Source organism: Ascaphus truei, chromosome 4 (genome assembly GCF_040206685.1).
Source record: "Ascaphus truei isolate aAscTru1 chromosome 4, aAscTru1.hap1, whole genome shotgun sequence".
NCBI classification, from domain to species: domain Eukaryota; kingdom Metazoa; phylum Chordata; class Amphibia; order Anura; family Ascaphidae; genus Ascaphus; species Ascaphus truei.
This window is the reverse complement of record NC_134486.1, coordinates 336,612,556-336,640,080: the sequence shown is the minus strand read 5'-3', so window position 1 is coordinate 336,640,080 and position 27,525 is coordinate 336,612,556. Positions and strand designations below refer to the sequence as shown.

At 44.5% G+C, this 27,525-nt stretch overlaps 1 protein-coding gene across 8 annotated transcripts in view; it reads right to left on the bottom strand.

The window, feature by feature from the left end:
* The window catches only part of KHDRBS2 (KH RNA binding domain containing, signal transduction associated 2), a 753,630-nt gene that overhangs the window by 622,395 nt on the left and 103,710 nt on the right, over positions 1-27,525 (bottom strand). For all 8 annotated transcript variants that reach the window (XR_012801185.1, XR_012801184.1, XR_012801181.1 and 5 more), the window contains one exon: positions 3,752-3,879. Coding sequence is in view for 1 of the 8 variants with exons in the window: in XM_075598111.1 (XP_075454226.1) it covers positions 3,752-3,879 (128 nt within the window). In the remaining 7 variants the exon portion in view is untranslated. The remainder of the gene's footprint in view (positions 1-3,751; positions 3,880-27,525) is intronic.

Genomic DNA, 27,525 nt, shown 5'->3' with positions numbered 1-27,525 from the left:
TAACAATATAAGTCTTGTAAAAGTTGCTTTATTAAGGCATAACTGAACACTGCATCTCTAGAATAAATGAAGCACATTTTCTCAAAAATGGACAAATTTTTAAACAGATTAATTAATAAATATAAATTATACATTTTTTTGGTATGGTAATACTTGGCCAATCCCTCAACCACAGAATGTGTGAACTCAAACACCTCACTATTATGCATACATTACCCAAACTATATCAAACTTTAAACCAACTCTAAGAAGATCAATTATCTACCGGGTCTCTCTGTCAACCTTTCGATCTATATCTGGATTTACATATGCAGAAATAATTTTGTTACTTTTTGTCATATTTGCAAAGACACAACTGACTTCTCAAATTAAATAACTTGAGTTCTATTACGGATTTGGGATTCTCAATGCCATGGATATCAATGAAATGTACACCAATACACACTTTTATCTGGGTAAAAACATCAGCAGAGAACCCATTATGGAATATCGTGTGACCCTTTTCAACATAACTTTGAGTAAACAATACTTAATCAATTTTGAAAAAATTAAAAATACAACTTAAAAATATATGTGATAATTAATAAAAAATATATAGATTAAAAATGTTAAAAGTTAATTATACAAACAGTGTGTTTTTGATATCTAATGCAATGTAACAAAGTCAATTTCTCACATGCCCAAATACTGTATTATTAATTCAACAATTTCTGTAAGATTTAGCCTAATTTTCTTGAACCTTCTTCATGTCTTACTGGCAAATAAAAGTGGTAAATATATGACTGACATAACAGCAGATCATGAGAAAATAATTAACACCACCAGCTTACAGTACACCTAAAACCTTTCAAAAACTAATTTCAGGGAATGGGTTATTATACAGGAAATAAGATGACTCAAATAACCTTTGGTAAATGTGCATGTAATGTTGGTTACAGAGCTGGAGATTTTGAAAATGGAACATTTATAGTAGTTTAGTCCTGACTGCACAATACATGGTATTCCTTTTGTGAATGATGTTGATAGCAAAGGTTAATTGTAACCACTTACCACAATTCATTAATGTTATTATTTATTGCACTAACATTTTCCTAAGAGGATTAAAATAAATAATAAGAATAAAATAACTGTGGCATTTGACATTAAACAGTTGTATAGAAGCTCATGCACCAAAGTGCATGCAATCTAAAATTAAGAAAAAATTATCAGAACATACTGTGTTGAAGGAAAGAGGTTTATCTGAATACTGTACCTATTGGCTGACATGCTCTTCTCTGCTTGCGTTGCGTGGACCAGAGAAGGTTGTAAGGATAGTTACTTCCTTGCAAATAGTGTGTTTTTAGGGAATCTTTAAATGTATGTGGGGGAGTCTGGTATTGCAGAAAGGAAATTACGTAGGTTTGAGATTTGAGAAGGTGTGCTGGAGAGTAATCAGTGAATGTACAATTTTCCTTAACAATAGACATGGGCCAAATTTTTGCAGAAATTTGAATTTGCAGATCATTTGCAAGATCCTTCCATTCTCGAATTTCCATTGATGAGTCTCAAAAAGGCAAATGGATTTGGATTTTTAAAAATCGAATTTGCAAACTGATTCATTATGGGAGGTTGAGTATACCATTGTGTTGTAAGCAGGGTTTGGCTGTGGGTTATATAAAAAAACAACTCTGTCTCGCTATGTCTCCCTCTTTCTCTTCAGCTGCTAGCCCGGCCTGCTACCTACACAAACAGCAACTCACTAGCCCAGTCCCACACTCCCTCTCCCTTCTCTCACAATCACGTGTGAGGAAAACAATAGGCAGGTTGAAGGAGTGGCAAAAGAGATGTGAGTGGATTCAACATTTTTCAAACCCGTGGAACAGATTATTATTATTATATCCCTAAAAATGGAATCTGGTGTTGAATTCCAAAGAATCTACTCAGATTTACGAGCACCCAATCCACCTGCAGATTTCCGTGCGCACATCAGATTGTGCACAAAAATCTGCGGAAATTCTGCCCATCGGATTTGTCCCGATTTGCCCATCTCTATTTAACAGTTTCACAGTCATTCAGTGCACTCATTGTTCATGTGTTTTTAAAAATGAATGATGTTTGATTTCTGCACCATAGAAGCTAGCAGACTGTGCTCCGTTAAAAGCAAGAAGCTGAAGTGGTTAAGATAACCTCTCAAAAGGGATCTTGACCAAAGCATTTGAATCATTTTTATCATGGTCTTGGATTACTCAGCTGGAGGAAAAGGGATTCAAAAAGCTTGAATAAACAGCATACCTTATATGTTTATGAAAAAGCACACAGGTTTATAACAAAGGTTAGTTAGTCTGTACAGCAGGTGTAAGGTCAGGGGTTGAAAAGTACATTTGTGTGTCATCAGCATAGAGGTGATATTTGAACCCAAGAGATATGATTAGGTCACCTAGGGAGAGTGTTTAAAGAGGAAAGAGAAGAGGTCCCAGGAAAGAGCAATTAGGTACCCACAAAGAGAGATCGATAGAGAAGGAGGTGTTAACAAAAGAGACATTAAAAGTACGGTGGTAGAGGTAAGAGGAGATCCAGGATAGAGCTTTGTTACGAATACCAAGAGTATGGAGAATGTGAAGGAGAAGAGGGTGGTCCACAGTATCAAATGCTGCAGAGAGTTTGAGTAATATGAGCAGAGTGCAATTACCTCTGTCTTTGGCAGCATGGAGGTCATTAATTATTTTAGTGAGGGCTGTTTCAGTTGAGTGAGCAGTGTGGAAGCAAGATTGTAGAGGGTCTAGGAGAGAATAGGTGTTGAAAAAATGGAGCAAAAGAGAGAATACAAGATGTTCAAGGAGTTTAGAGGCAAAAGGCAGGAGGGAGACAGGTGGATAGAAAGAAAGACAGGTAGGGTAAATCTTGCTGTTTTTGAGTAATGGTATAACTGTTGCATGTTTGAAGGAAGAGAGAAAGGTACCAGAGTAGAGGGAAGAGTTCAAAATGTGTGTGAGCGTAGGGATTATAGTAGGAGCAAGAGGTTTTAAGAGATGGGAGGGAATGGGGTCAAGAGGGCAGGTGGTAGAGGGAGAAGTGGAGATCAGTAACAACACATCCTCCTCTATAACAGCGGATAAATAGTCTTTAAATTGAAATTGGAATTATTTCTCGGTATGCCAGATATAATAGACTTGTCTTCCCTTACAAATTTCTGCTGGGTCTCCGTATCATGCGGCAAGCCTACAAGGGTCTTATTTCTTAAAACCATTACAATATTCTCTCTTTACCTCTCATATATAAATTCAAACTGGATTACACCCACAGCCTCCTATCTGTTCACACCCATTTCTCTAAAGTATTTTCTATTTGTTTCCACAGCTTCAGTATATTTAAAAAAAAACAGTCTTTAACACAGTGGCCTACAACTGAAAATGTCAAACCTTCTAACATTGTCCTACACCTAATGAAACACCTGCAGTATGTTTCAGGTACTGTAGAACTCTCACCAACATCTCTGTGGTTAAATGTATCAGTGTAGAAGTAGCAGATGTTATTACCGCCATTCATGCAAATTAGCACACAAATAAAGCGTTAAATAACATGTTTGTTATCTCAACCATTGTTTTCAATAGCACTACAATTAAATAACACACCAGCGTTAATGCAACACATTGTGTTAATGGGTGCAATAACGTCTGCTAAATCTGTAGATCTATTAGCAAGCTAAAAATGTCCTTACACACATACTATAACACTTTTTCTTGTTTCATAAGGTAACATAAACGTTAATTACCTTTGGATACTGTTTAACGGGTATCAATACCCTCTCTGAAAGTTTTATGTTTTTGTTGCTGATTATATCCAAGTACTTCTTTTCCTCGTCTTCTTTCTTCCCTTCAGAATCCTGAAACTTCACAATTTCTGTGGAAAGCACCAAAATGAAAAAAGAAGAAAAGAAACCAACAGTTAGGGATATAACAATCCTTTAGTTGATAGCTTAATCTTTTTTTGCTAACTCACAGCACAAATAAAGTTAACAATGAAAATAATAAAAGTATTGTTATTATTATAATTAATAATGTACAGTACATGGGAGTTTTCTGATATAAAAGGATATTTTCTCCAATACTGAAGCTTACAATTACATTTAGGTAACAAAATCACAGGGAGACAAACAAGTGGAGCTTGAATGCAAACTATGGAGACTGGAGGTTTAAATGTATAATTAATATTGAATATTTAATATTGATATACTGTATTGACGTTAACAGAAACATCTGTTGTATGTATCTATGTATCTTTATTTATATAGTGCCATTAATGTACATAGCGCTTCACAGTAGTAATACATGTGGTAATCATTGAAATAACAAATAATATAAATAACAGGTCATGGGAATAAGTGCTTCAGACACAGAAGAAACATTAAGGAAGAGGAGTCCCTGCTCCGAGGAGCTTACAATCTAATTGGAAGGTAGGGAGAACGTACAGAGACAGTGGGAGGGAATTCTGGTAAGTGCGCCTGCAGGGGGCCAAGCTTTATGTATCATGTGTCCAGTATTATCCACAGTGCTATTCATATGCTTCTTTAAGCAAGTGTGTCTTAAGGTGGGTCTTAAAGGTGGATAGAGAGGGTGCTAGATGGATATTAAGGGGAAGGGCATTCCAGAGGTGCGGGGCAGTCAGTGAGAAAAATTGAAGGCGGAAGAGGGCTTTAGATACCAAGGGAATATAAAGAAGACATCCTTGAGAAGAACGCAAGAGTCGGGATGGTGCACAGTGAGAAATTAGGGCTGAGATGTAAGGAGGGGCAGAAGAGTGTAAAGCTTTCAAAGTGAGGAGGAGACTTGAGTGCGAGATGCGGGATTTGATCCGAAGCCAGGAGAGGGATTTCAGGAGGGGAGACGCATAGACAGATTTAGGAAAGAGTAGAGCGATTCTGGAAGCAGCGTTTAGGATAGATTGTAGGGTTGACAGGTGAGAGGCAGGAAGGCCGGACAGCAGGAGGTTACAGTAATCAAGACGGGATAGAATGAGGGCCTGAGTCAGAGTTTTAGCAGTCGAGCAACAGAGGAAAGGGCGAATCTTTGTGATATTGCGGAGGAAAAAGTGACAGGTTTTAGAAACGTTTTGAATGCGAGAGGAGAATGTGAGAGAGGAGTCGAGTGTGACCCCTAAGCAGCGTGCTTGGGCTACTGGATGAATGATCATAGTTCCAACAGTAATGTGGAAGCAGGTAGTAGGGCCAGGTTTGGGAGGAAGTATGAGGAGCTCTGTTTTTGCCATGTTAAGCTTAAGGCGGCGTTGGGCCATCCAGGATGATATCGCAGAGAGTCATTCAAAAACTTTGGTTTGTACAGCAGGTGTAAGGTCAGGGGTTGAAAAGTAAATTTGTGTGTCGTCAGCAAAGAGGGGATATTTAAACTCAAGAGATGTTATTATGTCACCTAGAGAGATGGTGTACAGAGAAAAGAGAAGAGGTCCCTGGGGTACCCCCACAGAGAGATCGATACAGGAGGAGGCGTGCTAGCAGTAGAGAAACTGAAAGTATGATGGGTGAGGTAAGAGGAGATCCAGGATAGAGCTTTGTTACAAATACCAAGAGTATGGAAAATGTGAAGGAGAAGAGGGTGGTCCATGGTGTCAAATGCTGCAGAGAGGTCGAGTAATATGAGCTGAGTGTAATGACCTCTGTCTTCGGCAGCATGGAGGTCATCAGTAATTTTTGTGAGGGCTGTTTCAGTGGAGTGAGCAGTGTGGAAGCCAGATTGTAGAGGGTCTAGGAGAGAATAGGTGTTGAGAAAATGGAGCAAGTGAGAGAATAGAAGATGTTCAAGGAGTTTAGAGGCAAAAGGCAGGAGGGAGACAGGTCGATAGTTAGAAAGACAGGTAGAGTCAAGCTGCTTTTGAGTAATGGTATAACTGTTGCTTGATGGAGGATGGAAAGGTACCAGAGTAGAGGGAAGAGTAGGGATTATAATAGGACCAAGAGGTTTTAGGAGATGGAAGGGTATGGGTCAAGAGGGAAAGTGGTAGAGGGAGAAGAGGAGATCAACAGTGTCACATCCTCCTCTGAGACAGTGGAAAAAGAGTCAAGGAAGGCGGGAGGAGAGTTAGGAAGTGGTGTAGGATGGGAGTAGGAAACAGAGGGGATGTTCTGACGTATGGATTGCACCTTTTTCCTTAAAATAGTCAGCAAAGTCCTGAGGTGAGATGGAGGAAGAAGAGGCAGCTAAGGGTGTTTCAGTAGAGAGTCAAAGACAGAGATGCGTGGGCATGGGTTAGACTTGTGCGTGTTGATTAGTGAAGAAAAGTAGGTTTGTTTAGCTTGAGAGAGGGCAGAGTTGAAACAGGATAGCATAAATTTGTAGTGAAGGAACTCTGTGAGAGTGTGAGATTTCCTCCAGAGGCATTCAGAGGAATGAGCAAGCACATGTGGGAATTTAGTCATGGTCTGGAGTTAGAAGAGATCAAGAGAGCAGTATATGGCACAGATGTAGTTCCTGACCAGGTTGTCAGGTTCTGTAGCAGAATGGAGATAGAAGAGGGAGGAGCATTAAGTGGACTCAACGGCTGGTAGGTTAATAGAGTGCAGGTTTCTGCAGAACTGAGAGGTAGATGGAGGTGGAGCAGGGGAGAAGCAAGAGAGAGAAAATGAGATGAGGTGATGGTCAAAGAGAGGAAAGGGGGAAATGGAGAAATCAGAGAGAGAAAAGTTTTTAGTGAAAACCAGGTCTAGGTAGTTGCCATCTTTGTGGGTGCTGGCTGCAGTCCACTGTTGATGGCCAAAAGAAGAGGTTAGAGAGAGAAAGCGGGAAGCCCAAGGGAGAGAGGGATCATCAATGTGGCAATTGAAGTCCACAAGGAGAAGAACAGGGGAGTCTGAGGAGAGAAAGAAAGAGAGCCAGGATTCAAAGTGAGAGAGAAAGGCAGAAGGGGGATGAGTAGAGGTAGGTTACAAATAGTATTTAACTAGAGAGGTAAAAAGCTTCCCTGGCTTAAAGGAAGTCACACTAATATGTAAATAAATTTGTCAGAAAAATAAATTCCTATACTTCCACAAAAGATAATTCAAACTTTATCTAACACTACAGATGTTACAGAAAACAAACGGAAGCATAGACGAGATTAGCTTTGACATACGAGTAAACACTAAGAGTGATTGTGTCTTTTCCAATGGAGGGGTTTTCACTCTTTCCCCCAGCATGTCCTCATTGTGTCTGTTTCGCAACTTGCCTTCATTTTCACAATGTTATGGCATAAAACAAGTTGAACTGCTGTGTCCTGTAGTGAAATGAGCAAAATATATATGCAGATACTTTTGGCAATTTCTATTTTTACTAAATAGCTGTGCACTGTGTTGACTTGCATTTTTATTGCCAAAGTTTATACTTTGTCTTACACTGTATCTTAAATTATTTTATGTTTAAACACAATCTGTAACCGGAATCTGTACGCAGATTTAACTTGGTGTTGCAGTATTGTAAAATGCTTAAAAATTATATAACAAATAAAAAATATATTCTACTTGCATTCTCACCCTCAAAGTAAATTAATTTGAAGTAATAACATGTAGTTTAAAAGGTATACAGGTTTGTGTTTACACATATTTTTGACAGCAGCAGATACAGATCCAGTATGGATGTCACCACTTCTACTTATGTCTGCACTCTGCACATAAACTGTTACAATAATCCTGAACACTGCATAACATTTGTAAACATGAAGGCATTATTTCAGCAAGTATTCTAACTTGGGGTTAAGACCTACAGTATCTCATGTTACCTTTGTTACAACCTGTAGTGCCCTTAGCAAGTATTTTCACAATGATCTCAAATATCCAAATGCTATGAAGACATGCTTTGACATTCTGCTTTTTAGATCAGTTTCTATCTTACAAAGCAAAATATCTTGATTCCATTTTATATCTGTCTTTATTGTTGCAATGAGGTAGATAAAAGAGCATTTAGCAAGTCATGTTGGACAAGTGTCAGCTAAATTGTAAGCATGTTGTGTAATTTCTAGCATTTATGACAATTTGTTACATTTATAAATGTTTAGTAGATGTGAAGGCTGTTCTCCTTTTTACAAACTACACAGGTGGAATCTTTATTGTAAAAATTACAAAGTACTTGTACTGTAGTAGCAATTGAATTATCATTTGGCTTCTCCTTGCTATAGTGAGCTAATTATCTGTTTCACTTCTGGTAGGAGGGCAGGGTAAACGGTTCATTCCCTGCCAATGGTTGTTATAGGCATAACCCATGATTGCCACCAATATGAGTCCTAATTGATCTTATCAATACTAATGACAGAAGTATTCTAATTAACATTTTTATTACTATAGGGACTGAAAATGCATTAACCTTTTTACTGCGAGCACAAGCTGTATAGAAAAACACGTCTTCACTTTTTAATAGTGTTGTGCAAACAAACCAATGATATTGCTTCTTGTGAAAGAAGACTAAATAACATTTCCAATGTCATTCATGGTGTATTTAGCAATAAAGAGTTACTTATTTTGACTAATAAAGTAAATAGAGAATACAAAGCACACAAATCAAAAACACAGGGTAGGAGATATACTGTATGCTGCTATGGAGGGACTTGAAGGGAAATTGTGTAGATACATTCTATTTTTCTTCAATATTCTTCAAAGTAGCAGTAAAATTTGAAAATGCACCAAAGAAATTGGAACTCTCATGTATACTCTTTGAGTGATAGCTTGGGGTACTCTGCCAAATTTGGTTTCTGCAGTAGCGTGAACATATTTCTTCTGGTATGACATCTACATTTTCTTCCCACAAATAAATTCAATACTCTAGTAAAATGAGCCTTGAGCAGTTGCCATTGCTCTACTAGAATGCTGTTGTGAATGGCTGTTAAGAACATCACTTTTTATGTCAGGTACATAAGAGAGAAGTCTTCCAGAGGTTGAAAAGGATGAGATGTTAAAGCCTATAACACCACAGTTAGGTCCCAAGGAGGTACTATAATGGAGATGTAAGAGTTTGTCAGATTCTAGAAATAGCTTTAAAGGAGTATTACACCAGATTACTGGTACTGCTGCTGCTGCTGCTGCTGCTGCTGCTGCTGCTGCTGCTGCTGCTGCTGCTGCTGCTGCTGCTGCTGCTGCTGCTGCTGCTACTATTAGTTATGCTCATAGACCTGATACTTTTATTTTTAAAGATGCTGATCTAAGGCCTTTGTTGGCCCTACTACATATTGTAAAGCCCACAATTCAAGACATTTGAAAATCCTTCATTAGAGAGAAGCTCCTGTAGAAAAAGATTTTCTAGACATGATATGTATATTTTGGATGTAACACGCTTTCTTGACCAGAGGGAAATATTAATAACTCTCTCAAATGCATATATTGAGCAACAACGGATACTCACATTCATGCAACCAAAGAACATTTCTGGGTTCAGAGGCAGTATTGGGCCCATATGTAAAAGTTGGGGAAACACCGATAGCTTCTTTGGTTTGTGAGAATAAAGCAACATTAGGTGTGTAAACCAATGCTTTCTGGGCCATAAAAGTGCCATCCATTCTAATGTTTCCCTTTTTATTTTCTCAAAATTATTTGAATTAGGGGGATCAGTGGCAAGACATATGTTAGATGAAAGGTCCATGTTATTGAGAATGTCTACAGTATATGTGGTGCTTGAGCATCTTTCCATCTTCACAAAAAACAAGAACCTTGCAATTTACTGCCATTAGGTAATGTGTGGTATCTCCAAAAGGTCTGTTAAGTCTGGGAAACTTGATGAGCAAGAGACCATTCTCATGGACGTACCTATCACCTATTAAGAAAGCTTGATTCCAGAGTTAGTTTTCCTGCTTTGTGGGTGGCATAATTAATTGTTCCAATAATATGAATATGTTGGATTCTTCCTTCACTGATTAAACACTTTACTCTTGCCGGTTTAGATAGGAAACTGTTGTACCATTGATTAGATGTATGCTTACTGCTTTTAAAACTGTCTTGAATGCTATGTGATCTTTGTAAATTGCTTTTAGTTTGATTTTTATTAATGTTCGTATTGATTGATGACTGTCCACCTGGTCATTTCCCTTTTGCTAAGCTGCATTGGCAATGTTTGCTCAATCCTTGAAGACTGACATCAGTTGTGAGCATCTTAAAGCCAGGAATGTTCAGTGGCCTTCCCTTGTATACTGTAACTTCCTGATATGTGCCCAACAAGACAAGCTGATGTATAACTTTCTGAAATTATCCTTTTAGTTTTGCTCCAGGCTATTTTGTCTCAAAGTCTCAGAACTTTTCCGCTGATGCTGCATTGAGTGTACTGTACCTAACAGTAGCATGAATTTCAATACAGAAAGGATAAAGTTTTAATATGAATAGGTAGATCATTGTGATAATCTTCTGCCCCTCTCCAGGCCATCTTGGGTCTTGTAATTTTCTGGAAGGAATCAGAGTGATTTGGAGTAGATGTATCTTCCATCCCAAATATTCCAGAACCTGCATGGTGTGTCATATTTTCTCAATTTTCCCCTCTAAAGAAGTTGCACATGAGTCTGTCATATAGGAATACAATAATAAAAACTCACAGATGATGAGCTATATGAGCTGCCATAATCTTTGTGAATGTACTGGAAGCCATGGCCATGCCAAAACATAGTTCTGCAAACTGGAAATTATTTAATCTGACTGTAAACCTCCAGATATTTCTAGCAAGATATTAATATGGCCACATGCAGATCTATATACAGTATGCCATAAAGTCTCCTGCTTCGATTGTTACTATTATTTATCTAAAGGATTCTATCTTGATGTGTTGAATCTTCAACCATTTAGTTAAAGGCTTTAGGTCTAGTACTGTACATTACTGAATCTTCCTGTAGCTTTTGGAAGTGGAAAAAAATGTTCATAGATGTTCCTGTTCCTTCGGTACGGCAAAAATGGCTTAATCAATGAGAGTAGAAATTCTTGTTTTAAAGATGAAATCACATGTAGCCATCCAAGAAACATACTTTTTACAGAATATAACAGTCTACTGTAATTGACTTCCCTAAATAAATGTTACACTATTAATAGCAAAGATGTAGCTGCTTTAATTTCTTTGGGAAACGAGTTACACATTGAATTTCTTTAAGGCCTCTGCATGTTTGTCAATCAAGTGTTTTACTTATTCACATACCACACTGTCCTTAACAGAGACTTAATAAAGATAAAGGGAGAAGGAGAGGACACTGGCTTTGCAAGCACATGCTGAAAAAATATGGAAAAGGCAGCACATGTCTTTCTTTCGAAATCTCATCAACAAGAAGTTGATGAGCTTTTAAAGAAAGACATGTGACACCTTTTTTCTGACAAATATTGCTTATATCATCAGACAGAGATGAGAGATGCTAGTCCCAAGTCAACAGCATGGAAACAACTCCTACTGTCCATGTGTACAGTCAAGATCATATTGGACAGTTTGTAGTAAATGCCTGTTTCTAACTACAGCATTGTAAGTGATTCTCTTTCACAGTGCATAAATTGTTACACCAATATTACACTATGTCCCGCTCCTTAATCTAGGGGTACATCTATCAGAGGTACATCTATAAGAAGGATCAGTGAAACACTTATTTTGATTCATCAGCATTTTCCTGCATCCCAGGCATTTATGGCTCGTATTCCATAAAACTCAAGTGGAGTACCCAATTCATATGATATTAGTCCCAATTTAAAATTTGAGACCTACTACAACTTATTGGTTCTTCTCTTTTTCCCCATCCGGTGCACTTAGCTCAAAGTTCAAACATTTTCCTTCACTTTGGTGATCTAGTGTGGGGTCCTCAAGCTGCAAGCAGCACCAGACAGGGACAGAATATATTTTCCAAATATTTATTTATTCAGTCTTCAATACTAGTAGCACTTGCACTATTTGAATTTGATTTTTTTTATTATTTATGTTTACACACACACACACACACATACACACATATATACAGTCATGTGATAAAGAAAGTACACCCTCTTTGAATTCCATGGTTTTACATATCAGGACATAATAACAATCATCTGTTCCATAGAAGGTCTTAAAATTAGGTAAATACAACCTCACATGACATATTACACCGTGTCATGATTTATTTAACAAAAATAAAGCCAAAATGGACAAGCCATGTGTAAAAAACTAAGTACACCTTATTATTCAACTGCTTGTAGAACCACCTTTATAGAACAAATGCTGTATGGTGCTCCAAAACACAAAGCAGCAGTATGCAAAGTACTCTATAATGGCAAAGTCTTACAAGGAGTACCCCTCCAATAAACACTGTAAATGCTGGAAACTGGTAATCCCCAATCGATGTATAACTGGCATATAAATATCCCACAAGCAATGTAGTAAGGATAATGTATAAATCACCTGCCGGTGTCCAGTACTAGTGTAACATCAGAATATAGGGGAAGGTATGCAATAAATGTCCAGATTCCCAGTCACAAGGTATAGAACAAAAGGAATGAACTCACATGAGCCGTGTGTCCTCAATTGTAGTGAGTCCACTGTATCCAAAGGTCCAGGGGTAATTGTGTGCCTCCGTCTGTGATGATCAACAAGCAAGGAAAAGAGAGAGAAAAACGGAGTACTACATCCAGTGCTGGTAAGCCAAAAAAGTCACAAAAGTGCATTCCCACAGTAAAAAATAAAGAAGTTTAATGGATCATGGTTACAAACAGCACACCAACGCGTTTCGGACTATACAGTCCTTTATCAACTGTAAAGTCCGAAACGCGTTGGTGTGCTGTTTGTAACCACGATCCATTAAACTTCTTTATTTTTTACTGTGGGAACGCACTTTCGGGACTTTTTTGGCTTACCAGCACTGGATGTAGTGCTCCGTAGAACCACTTTTAGCAGCAATAACTTGAAGTAATCACGTTCTGTATGACTTTATCAGTCTCTCACATTGTTGTGGAGGAATTTTGGCCCACTCTTCTTTACAACGTTGCTTCAGTTCATTGAGGTTTGTGGGCATTTGTATATGCACAGCTCTCTTAAGGTCCAGCCACAGCCTTTCAATCGGGTTGAGGTCTGGACTTTGACTGGGCCATTGCAACACCTTGTTTCTTTTCTTTTTCACCCATTCTGTTGTAGATTTGCTGGTGTGCTGGGGATCATTGTCTTGTTGCATGACCCAATTTCGGCCAAGCTTTAGCTGTTGGACAGATGGCCTCACATTTGACTCTAGAATACTTTGGAGGAGTTCATTGTTGACTCAATGACTGCAAGGTTCCCAGGTCCTGTGGCTGCAAAAACAAGCCCAAATTATCACCCGTCCACCACCGTGATTGACAGTTGGTATGAGGTGTTTGAGCTGATATACTGTGTTTGATTTTCGCCAAACGTGGCGCTGTGCATTATGGCCAAACATCTCCACTTTGGTCTCGTCTGTCCAAAGGACATTGTTCCAGAAGTCTTGTGGTTTGTTCAGATGCAACTTTGCAAACCTAAGCCGTGCTGCCATGTTCTTTTTAGAAAGAAGAGGCTTTCTCCTGGCAACCCTTAAAACAAACCATACTTATTCAGTCTTTTTCTAATTGTACCGTCAGGAATTTTAACATTTAACATGCTAACTGAGGCCTGTAGAGTCTGAGATGTAACTCTTGGGTATTTTGCAATTTCTCTGAGCATTGCACGGTCTGAACTTGGTTTGAATTTGCTGGGATGTCAACTCCTGGGAAGATTGGCAACTGTCTTGAATGTTTTCCACTTTTGAATAATCTTTCTCACTGTAGAATGATGGACTTTAAATTGTTTGGAAATGGCCTTATAACCCTTCCCAGATTGATGGGCAGCAACAATTGCATCTCTAAGATCATTGCTGATGTCTTTCCTCCTTGGCATTGTGTTAACACACACCTGAATGCTCCAGACCAGCAAACTTGTAAAACTTCGGCTTTTATAGAGGTGGTCACACTTGCTGATGATCAATTAATCAAGGGCATTTGATTAGCAGCACTTGTCTGCTACTTAGCATCTTAATTCCTATGGGAGCAGTAAGGGTGTACTTAGTTTTTCACACATAGCTTCTCCATTTTGGCTTTATTTTTGTTAAATAAATCATGACACGGTATAATGTGTCATGTGTTGTTGTTCATCTGAGGTTGTATTTACCTAATTATTAGACCTGCTAAGGAACAGATGATTGTTATTATGTCCTAACCCAACAGGGTATAGGGATTTGTGTTTCAAGAAAGATTAAAATATAAATATAAATGAAAATAAGCTGTTTAAATTATGGCTTTAAACACTTTTCTTATAAGTATATTATATAAAAATGTATATTGTACAAAAATGCAATATAAATACATATGGTGAGTTATTGTAGTTCACACATACGATGTGAAACTCAATAGTCTGCTCTACACACATGTAAGTACACACATATCCCATAATTACTATCATCTTTACTGATTCAATAGTTCACAAAGGAAGGTAGAATGGCCTAAAAAGGTCAAGTTGTGCACCTTGCACTACACCAATGAAGAAGTGGGGAACCAATAAATTGTGAATGTGTGATGACGGAACAAAAACTGCAATATAGGGTGCGGAGGTGGTGCTGGCAGGGATGGGGTTAATGATGAACAAAGAAAAGAAAGAAAGCTCCCTATTAGCCGCACAAAGGAACACCTATGCCTATATTAAAAATTACTATTTATTAATAAATGATTAAAATATGTTTATTGCAGCAAAAACTAACATGAACCAAAGTGATTAAAATAAATTAAAAACGGAGGAGGTAACTGTATGCCTAGTTCAAACTAACAGTGTATGCTAGGAATAACTATTGTCAATCAGGATATCCCACTGCTATATAATTATACTAACAGTGGTAGTTATACCAATACAGTTCTATGTAGTTTGAGGACTACACCTAAATTAGATAATGGAGAGTATAGCTTAATATAGTGTGTGCGCTCAAAATAATTGTGGTGTATTTAATTGAGCCAGCTAGATGCTAATATATATGAATATACTAGCTGAGAGACCCGGCGTTGCCCGGGATGTAATGTTCCCGTTCCTCTCTCTCCTCCCCCCTCTCTCTGTTTGTCCCCCATTCACATCAATCCAGTCCCCCCCCTCCCTCCCTCCTTTACAGCTTCATGTAGCGTGTGTGCGTCAGTCACTGTGTGTTTGCTCGCGCGTCAGTGAGTCTGAGGCAGAAACACAAACACACACAGACTGACTGACGCACACACAGTCAGTGTGTGCCTCAGTCAGTGTGTGCGTGCGTCAGTCAGGCTTTGTGTGCGCGTCAGTCAGTGTGTGCGTGCGTGCGGCAGTCAGTCAGTGTGTGCGCGCGGGGCGTCAAAGGCAGGGGGGGCGTCAAAGGCAGGGGGGGGCGTCAAAGGGAGGGGGGGGGCGTCAAAGGGAGGGGGGGGGCGTCAAAGGGAGGGGGGGGCGTCAAAGGGAGGGGGGGGGGCGTCAAAGGGAGGGGGGGGGGGCGTCAAAGGGAGGGGGGGGGGCGTCAAAGGGAGGGGGGGGGGCGTCAAAGGGAGGGGGGGGGGCGTCAAAGGGAGGGGGGGGGGCGTCAAAGGGAGGGGGGGGGGCGTCAAAGGGAGGGGGGGGGGCGCCTCAAAGGCATGGATTCCTCCCCCTGCATTTCCTGCAGTGGACAGGAGGGGGGGGGGCAGTGGACAGGAGGGGGGGGGGCAGTGGACAGGAGGGGGGGGGCAGTGGACAGGAGGGGGGGGGGCAGTGGACAGGAGGGGGGGGGGCAGTGGACAGGAGGGGGGGGCAGTGGACAGGAGGGGGGGCAGTGGACAGTGACACACACACACACACACACACACACACACACACACACACACACACACACCTCAGTTGATGCGCCCTTTCTCAGTTCCGTTTGGCGCCGGAGGTGGGGAGCGACACCTACCTGTACTTCCGGGCGCCGCCACCGTCTGACTCGGCGCCGCGAGGGAGGAAGGGGGTCCGCCATCTTACGCGCCGCGTGGCAGCTGCGGGAAGCGAGGTGATTTGGAGCGGGGAGGGGGGAGAGGTGATTTGGAGCGGGGAGAGGTGATTTGGAGTGGGGAGAGGTGATTTGGAGCGGGGAGAGGTGATTTGGAGCGGGGAGAGGTGATGCCGCTGGGGAGGGGGAAGAGGTGATGCCGCTGGGGAGGGGGAAGAGGTGATGCCGCTGGGGAGGGGGAAGAGGTGATGCCGCTGGGGAGGGGGAAGAGGTGATGCCGCTGGGGAGGGGGAAAAGGTGATTTGGAGAGGAGAGAGAGGTGTGTGTGTGTGTGTGTGTGTGTGTGTGTGTGTGTGTGTGTGTGTGTGTGTGTGTGTGTGTGTGTGTGTTTTATTTATTTTTTTGGACCTTTGGCCCGTCACTCCGCCTCAGGCCAATGAGAGGTGTGGGGGGCGGGCCAAGGGGGTGGTGTGAGTGTGGGGGGCCAATGAGAGGTGTGCGGGGGCGGGCGGGCCAAGGGACCAATGAGATTGCCGCTAGGGACACCGGACATCCAGCAGGCAGGCAGGCATGCATGCAGGCAGGCAAACATACAGTGCTTTCACTAATATAGTATACTAGCTGAGAGACCCGGCGTTGCCCGGGATGTAATGTTCCCGTTCCTCTCTCTCCTCCCCCCTCTCTCTGTTTGTCCCCCATTCACATCAATCCAGTCCCCCCCCTCCCTCCCTCCTTTACAGCTTCATGTAGCGTGTGTGCGTCAGTCACTGTGTGTTTGCTCGCGCGTCAGTGAGTCTGAGGCAGAAACACAAACACACACAGACTGACTGACGCACACACAGTCAGTGTGTGCCTCAGTCAGTGTGTGCGTGCGTCAGTCAGGCTTTGTGTGCGCGTCAGTCAGTGTGTGCGTGCGTGCGGCAGTCAGTCAGTGTGTGCGCGCGGGGCGTCAAAGGCAGGGGGGGGCGTCAAAGGGAGGGGGGGGGGCGTCAAAGGGAGGGGGGGGGGCGTCAAAGGGAGGGGGGGGGCGTCAAAGGGAGGGGGGGGGCGTCAAAGGGAGGGGGGGGGCGTCAAAGGGAGGGGGGGGCGTCAAAGGGAGGGGGGGCGTCAAAGGGAGGGGGGGCGTCAAAGGGAGGCGTCAAAGGGAGGGGGGGGCGTCAAAGGGAGGGGGGGGCGTCAAAGGGAGGGGGGGGGCGTCAAAGGGAGGGGGGGGCGTCAAAGGGAGGGGGGGGGGCGTCAAAGGGAGGGGGGGGCGTCAAAGGGAGAGGGGGGGGGGCGTCAAAGGGAGAGGGGGGGGCGTCAAAGGGAGGGGGGGGGCGTCAAAGGGAGGGGGGGGGGCGTCAAAGGGAGGGGGGGGCGTCAAAGGGAGGGGGGGCCTCAAAGGGAGGGGGGGGGCGTCAAAGGGAGGGGGGGGGGCGCCTCAAAGGCATGGATTCCTCCCCCTGCATTTCCTGCAGTGGACAGGAGGGGGGGGGCAGTGGACAGGAGGGGGGGGGGCAGTGGACAGGAGGGGGGGGGCAGTGGACAGGAGGGGGGGGCAGTGGACAGGAGGGGGGGGCAGTGGACAGGAGGGAGGGGGCAGTGGACAGGAGGGGGGGGCAGTGGACAGGAGGGGGGGGCAGTGGACAGGAGGGGGGGGCAGTGGACAGGAGGGGGGGGGCAGTGGACAGGAGGGGGGGGGCAGTGGACAGGAGGGGGGGGCAGTGGACAGGAGGGGGGGCAGTGGACAGGAGGGGGGGGCAGTGGACAGGAGGGGGGGGGCAGTGGACAGGAGGGGGGGGGCAGTGGACAGGAGGGGGGGGGCAGTGGACAGGAGGGGGGGGCAGTGGACAGGAGGGGGGGGGCAGTGGACAGGAGGGGGGGGCAGTGGACAGGAGGGGGGGGCAGTGGACAGGAGGGGGGGGGCAGTGGACAGGAGGGGGGGGGCAGTGGACAGGAGGGAGGGGGCAGTGGACAGGAGGGGGGGGCAGTGGACAGGAGGGGGGGGCAGTGGACAGGAGGGGGGACAGGAGGGGGGACGCAGTGGACAGGAGGGGGGATGCAGTGGACAGGAGGGGGGGGGCAGTGGACAGGAGGGGGGGCAGTGGACAGGAGGGGGGGGGCAGTGGACAGGAGGGGGGGGCAGTGGACAGGAGGGGGGGGCAGTGGACAGGAGGGGGGGAAGTGGACAGGAGGGGGGGCAGTGGACAGGAGGGGGGGGGGCAGTGGACAGGAGGGGGGGGCAGTGGACAGGAGGGGGGACAGGAGGGGGGACGCAGTGGACAGGAGGGGGGACGCAGTGGACAGGAGGGGGGGGCAGTGGACAGGAGGGGGGGGCAGTGGACAGGAGGGGGGGGGCAGTGGATAGGAGGGGGGGGCAGTGGACAGTGACACACACACACACACACACACACACACACACACACACACACACACACACACACACACACACACACACACACACACACACACACCTCAGTTGATGCGCCCTTTCTTTAGTTCCGTTTGGCGCCGGAGGTGGGGAGCGACACCTACCTGTACTTCCGGGCGCCGCCACCGTCTGACTCGGCGCCGCGAGGGAGGAAGGGGGTCCGCCATCTTACACGCCGCGTGGCAGCTGCGGGAAGCGAGGTGATTTGGAGCGGGGAGGGGGGAGAGGTGATTTGGAGCGGGGAGAGGTGATTTGGAGCGGGGAGAGGTGATGCCGCTGGGGAGGGGGAAGAGGTGATGCCGCTGGGGAGGGGGAAGAGGTGATGCCGCTGGGGAGGGGGAAGAGGTGATGCCGCTGGGGAGGGGGAAGAGGTGATGCCGCTGGGGAGGGGGAAGAGGTGATGCCGCTGGGGAGGGGGAAGAGGTGATGCCGCTGGGGAGGGGGAAGAGGTGATGCCGCTGGGGAGGGGGAAGAGGTGATGCCGCTGGGGAGGGGGAAGAGGTGATGCCGCTGGTGAGGGGGAAGAGGTGATGCCGCTGGTGAGGGGGAAGAGGTGATGCCGCTGGGGAGGGGGAAGAGGTGATGCCGCTGGGGAGGGGGAAAAGGTGATTTGGAGAGGGGAGAGAGGTAGGTGTGTGTGTGTGTGTGTGTGTGTGTGTGTGTGTGTGTGTGTGTGTGTGTGTGTGTGTGTGTGTGTGTGTGTGTGTGTGTGTGTGTGTGTGTGTGTGTGTGTTATTTATTTTTTTGGACCTTTGGCCCGTCACTCCGCCTCAGGCCAATGAGAGGTGTGGGGGGCGGGCCAAGGGGGTGGTGTGAGTGTGTGAGGCCAATGAGAGGTGTGCGGGGGCGGGCGGGCCAAGGGACCAATGAGATTGCCGCTAGGGACACCGGACATCCAGCAGGCAGGCATGCATGCATGCAGGCAGGCAGGCAAACATACAGTGCTTTCACTAATATAGTATAAGATACACACACATTTATACCAGACCAACAGGTTCAAAGGTTAATGAACCTATAGGTCTGTCATGATAAGCAAGACAGCTATCTCAAGATCACAAAGTATGTGTCTTGTACTCGGAACCATAACAATAGGAGAGTAGTCAGAGTGTTGTGCTTCCTTTAGAAGGCTCCGAAACACTCTAACTGAGAAAAGGCAACAGACCTCTCCGATATAGCCAGCGCACTAGGTGGTGACGCTTAGCCTGCCCAACATATGTTTCACCGTTGTGGCTTCATCTAGCATCTAGCTGGCTCAATTAAATACACCACAATTATTTTGAGCGCACACACTATATTAAGCTATACTCTCCATTCTCTAATTTAGGTGTAGTCCTCAAACTACATAGAACTGTATTGGTATAACTACTGTACCACTGTTAGTATAATTATATAGCAGTGGGATATCCTGATTGACAATAGTTATTCCTAGCATACACTGTTAGTTTGAACTAGGCATACAGTTACACTATCTGTTCCTTTGTGTATTACTGGCGATAGTAGACAAAGTCAACAAATAGTATTGATTAGAAAGAGACATTTCAATGTATTATTGTTGGTCTTTAAAGAAACCCTGGCACTTGTCCCTAAATGTGTGTTTAAAAGAGCTCCACTCTGGGTAACCAGCTGTTTCCAATTCTTTTTTCCTTTGAATACAAACAGAAACCAAAACAACAAGGCTTCTATGCATTTGGGAAATGCAAGGATTGCTCATTTTCTTTGAAAATAACTTTTTCACAGATGATCAATGTAAAACATATCAAATTAAATCATTTATAAATTGTGATTCGGATTTTATATATATATATATATATATATATATATATATATATATATATATATATATAAATATATTATATATTATATATAATATTTATATATATATATACATATGCAGTGAGGCTGTTACAAGTTACAGGTCTGAATAGTAGAACTTTAAAAACTTGTATATTTGAACATATGAGCCTTATAAGAAATAGAAACATCGATCATCCTGTATCCAACCATTTTTTATTTTGTTCAATGGAGGTTTAATCAAACAACGTGTCTAGGTTGGCGCTCCCAATATAAACCAGTGAAAATATGTGAAGGAAATATTCAGTAACAATTAAACCATATTGTGAACAGTGATATCCCACAACAATATATATGAACAGTGATATCCCACAACAATGATATACCAGGCGTTGCCCAGGATTTACCCTCCTTCACAGGTGGGTCCCCCCCCTCCTTCACAGCTGCGGTCTCCCCTCCCTGCACCCACATGACTGTCCACCCCCTGCACCCCACATTACTCTCCCCCCTGCACCCAACATCACTCTCCCCCCTGCACCCCACATCACTATCCACCCCTGCACCCCACATCACTCTCCACCCCCCTGCACCCCTCATCACTCTCCACCCCCCTGCACCCCACATCACTCTCCACCCCCCTGCACCCCACATCACTCTCCACCCCCCTGCACCCCACATCACTCTCCACCCCCCTGCACCCCACATCACTCTCCACCCCCCTGCACCCCACATCACTCTCCACCCCCTGCACCCCACATCACTCTCTACCTCCCTGCACCCCACATCACTGTCCACCCCCTGCAACCCACATCACTGTTCACCCCACATCACTGTCCACCCGCTGCACCCCACATGACTGTCCACCCCCTGCACCCCACATCACTCGCCACCCCCCTACACCCCACACCACTGTCCACCTCCTGCACCCCACATCACTCGCCGCCCCCTGCACCCCACATCACTCGCCACCCCCTGTACCCCACATCACTCACCACCCCCCTGCACCCCACATCACTTGCCACCCCCCTGCACCCCACATCTGTCTCTTCCCCCCTGCATCTCACATTATTCCCCCCCTGAACCACACATCATTGTCCCCCCCCATGCATGACCCCCCGGTCCTCACTAGCAGCGGTTTCAGATGTCCCTCTCCTCGAAATTTAAGGTAAGGGATTCAGGGAGGAGAGGGACTCCGTGTTGTGGTCTGGCTGGCCCCGTCCTCCATCTGTGGCCTTAGTGCAGCATGGAGTGATTGGTGGCCGGGCAGGAGCGAGAGAGGGCCAGAACTCCAGTAGGTCTCCCGCGTGGCACCGCCTCCCGCCCCCCACACGGTGGCTGCAAGCAGGGAAGTAAGTGGAAGAGTGTGCTCGTAGGATCCGGGGGGAGGGAGGTGTAACAGCACAGTAGGCGCTCGCTCTCCCCCCATTCCTGGCACTTGCTGTCACCCCTCCTCCGGCGCCAGTTCTCCCTCCCCTCCTCCGGCGCTCCTGCGGGTGAGCCGGCGCTCGTTCTCCTCCTCCCCCAGCGGCCAAGGCCGGTGGGGTGTGTGCGACACAGCAATGAGTGAGGGGAGGGGGGAGGAGGGGGCCCAGACACAGCGGGTAATGAGAGCCGTGGTGGGGGGGAGTGGAAACCAAAGATTTCTACCACGTGCGAGCAAAGAAAAGACAGGGCCCATGTCAGTGAAGGGTTACAAACAGTAATACATAACATCTCCTCACATACACTGACACCAGCAGAAACGTCAGTACTCAATAAAGGCTTTTCATATGTTCCCACTCACTTACAAAAGTCCTTCAACTGGGAGGTGGATATGTTTACAGTAAGCTGAATCGACGTTTGAGGCTTAAATATTTTTTTAGCAACAGTGATGCAAGGTTGGAATCCCAGAACCAGCTTGAGCTGATACCAACTAATAGATTTAAATCTTCTAGCTCTTTTGACCCACATGTGGTCAATCATAGTAGCACAACTTTTATGGGCCTATTTGAGAAGGATACCAGACAGGCGGTCAAGAGTCACAAGACTAGCTTTTACAATTTGTCTAAAGATGAAAAGAATGCCTTAAAATCCCTTAAATCTAATACTGACATTATCATCAAAGCTGCTGATAAGGGGGGCGGAATAGTAGTGATGTCTTATAAAAATTACAGAGATTAAATTTTAATGCAGTTAAACAACACTAGTCATTATAAAAAATTGCCTGCAGATCCTAACCTTACTTATAAAAAGGAAGTAGATTCCATCCTCCATATGGGTTTCAACAATGGATGAATTTCGGATGAGACTGCCAAATTTCTTACACAGTGTGCTGGCATAAATATAGAAATACGTCCTATGCCCTCGCGCATGCGCAATGAAGACAAAAGTATCTAAATACAGCCAAAGTCCCCACGCATGCGCGACGCACACGGACTTGAATGAAAATACTGTCTAAGTCCCTGCACATGCGCATTAGACACTGGATATGGCGATCATAGTTTATAGCTTTAAAAACCCTGCGAACAGCCGGTTTATGTTGGGAATATGCCTAAATAAAGGTACAAGTCATGGAATTTTCTCTGATAATTTATTTATTGGTGTTTGAGTACTTTGCTGAATCAGTCTGGGAGTGAGATCAGTGCGCATGTGCAAACAGCTGACAGCAATTGACTTTGTAATTAGGGTATTGAAGGTGTATAAAAGGGTTCAGACCTCTCTCCCCCAGTAAAATTTGTCCCTGAAGAAGCTCCTTTGCTGGAGGGAAACGCGCGTTGGACGCGCAATGTTGTCAGTCTCCTACTTGGAGCTGTTTTAATGCAGTGTCTGTAGTCTCCTGGTTCTAACTTTGTAGACCCTAGCAGATAGTTGTTTATTTATTTATTTAATTTCACAGTTTGTGTGCTTGCTTTCCTTGCACTCTATGTGAGGTGCTTTCACAATTATCTTTGTGCTATTCACTCCAGCACTGCTGAGTCTGGTGGTTGTATGTTGCAGTGTCTGTATTATCATTACACTATATGTGTTAGCTTCACTATCCAGGCACTTGCACTTCAACACACCAATGCCCTTATTGCAGTGCGTAGCACTGGTCTAACTAGCAAGGAAGCTTTATCTGTGAACAACTATATATTATCACTACTGGGTCTCATCGTTGCTCCAGAGGGGTTAACACCCTGACTCCTAGCATCCTCTGTCTTCTGTATCCCATCAATACCAAGTGGATATCTGGGACAGCACGACCTAATAATTAAAGACACGGATGCCAGATATTTCTGATTTAATATATTTTTAATCCACATTGCACATTACTTTGGTAATATATGTTTTAAGATACTTATTAAAAGTTAATTTTTACATTAGTTTGGTGTGCATATAAGTGAATTCTTTTAGGGTGCACATCCATTTTGTGTTTCCCTTCCCTTTTTCTGATACATTGATGATATCTTTATGCTCTGGGAAGGATCGGAGGAAGATCTGTTACAGTTCGTGGCTCACATTAATGAGATACCGTCCACTATTAGATTTACGGAATGCCATAGTGATACACAAATAGCGTTTTTGGACACAGTGGTATTTGTCAACAATGGCACACTTGGTACACGTGTTTTTCATAAACCAACAGATCAGAATACCTTATTGGACGCCAATAGTCATCATCCAGTGACATTAATGAGAGGCCTTCCATACTCACAGATGCTGAGAGCAAGACGTATTACTAGCAACCCATTGGAGGTGAACACTGCATTAACAAAGATGGCAGAGCGATTCAGAGAAAGAGGATACCAGGAAGAGGAGATACTACAGGCCCTGACAAAGGCAAGAATTCCCACTCGGGAAGAACTCCTTAAGCCGTTCACTAAACAATCTGAAATGGATCGATTTAATATAGTCTCCACTTATAGTACATCATCGGGATTGATACAACAGAGTATCAGGAAGAACTGGCATATTCTAGCCAACGATTAAAGAATTGGTAAACATTTTAACACACCACCTCTGTTTTGTTATAGAAGAGGACCAAGCCTGGGAGACATGTTAACATCTTCAGATTCTGTGGACAAATACATGTCACCCACAACTTGGTTGACACAACATCATGGGGTACATAAATGCAAGGGCTGCATTAACTGTCAGTATCTCCTGCAGGGGAAATCCTTTGCTCATCCACATAGTGGAATTTCTATAACTTTTTGAATTGCGAATCAAGATATGTAGTGTATATCATCAAATGCCCATGCTGCTTATACTACGTGGGCAAAACATCAAGAATGCTAAAGAAACAGATTGCTCTTCACAGGTCTCCATCAGAAAGGCCCTGTTACAGACCACAGACCAAGATGAACTGAGACATCTACCAGTTGCAAGGCACTTTAAGAACTTACAACACACTTTGGCGACTTTCCGATGTATGCCAATAGCACAAGCTCATGTTTCAAAATTTTGTTACAGATGGAAGCAAGATTCATATTCAATCTGATAACCATGACCCCAAAGGGTCTGAATGAGGACCTTAGCTTAGGATGCTTCTTATAATACAAACAATGAACAATGTATGATCTTGCTTTTTCCTTACTTATTTGATAACTGACAATATGGTGCTTTATTCCTATGTATAGATTACAGCCTACAGCTTCAATTTAGTGTATATGTTTGGTTGAGAATATAACATAGACATTGCATGTTTATAACTCCTGGGTGGTTATTTTCCACTGATATATTCTTTTTCCCTATGTTTTCTCACTCCCTGTCCTCACATTTATGTCTAGTGGTTTGCCCCCTTGTTGTTTTACTTTTTCTGGTGTTTACTGGTTAGTTATCCACAGGGAAACATTTATATACCATCTATTAGATATATGTGACTTTTTAGTCATGTAGGTAAAAGCCTATATGGTATTTTATTAACCTATTAGCTAGATACTGTTTTCTATAGCCTTGGTTTCATTAAGGTATACATTAGCTGGGTATATATGTGCCTTGTCAGTTGATATAGGTAATTAGAACTGTAGCCAGGTCACCCCTCTCACCTTGAGACCCCCATCCCCTCCGTGGCCAGGATCGATGGCGGGTGCTGCCGGAGGCAAGCGGCAGACCCGACGGCCATTCCGGAGGGTGGGGGCCGAGCAGGGAGCGCTCCGGTGCGCTGGGGATCTTCGGCGGCTCCCGTGCAGGGCGCCGCCATGTTACGCAAGTTTGCGCATGCGCGGTAAACCACCGGCGGCCCGAAAGAGTCACGCATGCACAGGGCTAGCTAGTCAGTTATGGCAGGCTTTAGGAAGTTGCGCGAGCGTGAGAATAGGCAGGGAAAGATTTAGGCGGCCCCAAAATGTTCGCGCATGTGCAGGAGAGGCGCGCATGCGGCCCCAATGTGTTTCTAGCCTCCCCGGGACTACAACTCCCATGGGGCACAGCGAAGCAGGCACCAGGTGCCTCATAGGAGCCAATAGGGCTGCAGGATTGCGCTGGGACAGAAAGGATACATTTCGCGGGCTTACAGCACGTTAGTGAGTTGGAGCTGGGGAGCTGTGAGGGAAGGAAGGGTGCAGGGAGCGAGTGCAGCTCCTGCACCCAGATAGGTACCCACATCCCAGGTAGGCCCCAACTCCCCACCAGTTAGTGGGTAATTATAAGGGACAGCCCAAGATAGGGACGCTGCCCTTAGTGTCAGTGTGCTGTCTTGTCAGGGTCACGGCTGTCAGTGCCGTGAGGTCTGGGCAAGCATCCAGTGGGTCACAGCTTGTTGCTGCAGGCGCTGGGATCAGTTAGTTAATAGTGAGGCAGAGGGAACTCGGGTAGTACGGGAGGAGGTAGTATGGGTGCAAGGGGTCAAGGACCCCTGCATATGATAGGCTACCCCGTAGGCCCTAGGAGTTTTCCCAAAAGCCATTACAGGTTGCTGTGCTGTAGGGACGGCCTATAGTATAGCGCGTGTCACGTAGTGCCAGTGATAGACAGGGACACACTGGACGCTGCGTTCCTGATGAAAGGAGACTTGGGCTCAAGTCTATTCCCAGAGAGAAAGACTATCTTCAGGGTGGGACCGCCCCTGGCGGACCCCAAGCAAGGATTCACCGAACCGGATCAGACGTGATCCCAGAATGACAGATCCTTTGTGAAGTTCCTTGCAGGCCCGAGTGCAGGAGCACTCGGCAGGTACTCTATAAGTGCACCGACAGATCATAATTCTCTCTCACATAGTGGCAGCGCTGACCACGGGACAAAGGGGTTGAGCTGTGGGCACCGTGTGGGGATGTTATAACGTGGTGATGTTATAAAGTATAAGTATGATGTTATAGTATTCTTTGTTCATTCAGTAAACCTGTTATACATAATACTGGTGTATGTGGTTTCTGGGTGGGTTCCTATGTTAGGGTCATTCTACATTCCCATAGAATCCTACATAGGTGGAGGCGCTGAAACCGAGAACGTTCCAGATTCACCCCAGGCTCTCACTAGCGGAGGCTCAGGCCTCCTGTGAGCCTGCAGGTATACGCACCACACCTGGTAACACTGCATGTTCTCCGCACCCACACTATATCTGCGATTGGGGGGGGGGAATACTGTTACAGAACATTTGTGGATACTTTCCAGATGTGCTGTGTTGGGAGGGATGTATTTTATTTAGACATTTATTGTAGTCATATGGATACATGTTAATAGCCTATACGAGGCTTTTGATATCTTTATATATTTGAGTAAGTAAGCATCCTCAATATTGTCTTTATTTTTTATTATTGTCTCTTTCTCTATTGGTGTTACATCTGTATTATGCCTGTAGCCGTCACGGAGAGATTAATTGTTCTGCGCATGTGCTAAGTACTAGGTTCAGACACAGGGTATGTTTTCACTCTTCCCTGACTCCTCCTGTGCCGTTTGGAATGCTGATGTCACATATTAGAGGTGCACATGCGCGATAGATGTGCCACACTCAAGATGGCGTCTCCAATTGACCATCACTGTTTTGCACATGCGCATTACGGTTCCTCCTCCAAGATGGCGGTTCCGCACATACACCAGGTTATTTTGATTCTGGCGCTCTTGCCACGATTAGGTAATTATGCACTGGTGATTTTATGTATATTTTCTTGATATATATGTCCTGTCTGTCATTTGTATGTTGCATCCCCCTTGAGAAAGGTTCCGTTCCGGAGCCGAAACGTCGGGACTGGTTGTCTGTCTACACATGCCTTAATACACTTTTTTTATCTTCTGGAAGTGAGTGCTGCCTCTTTTTTACCTGACGCAAGGAGGGTAAGATGTTATGTTTTGTTTATTTTTATGGGACTAGCACCACCATTTTTGTTCATTATATAGAGTGCCAGCTGCTTGTTTTTGTTTTATATATATATATATATATATATATATATATATATCATAAAATACAAATAAAATTAATTGATTACAGTGAATAATCAACACACTACGTTATAAAGCGTTAAAAGTGTCAGTGA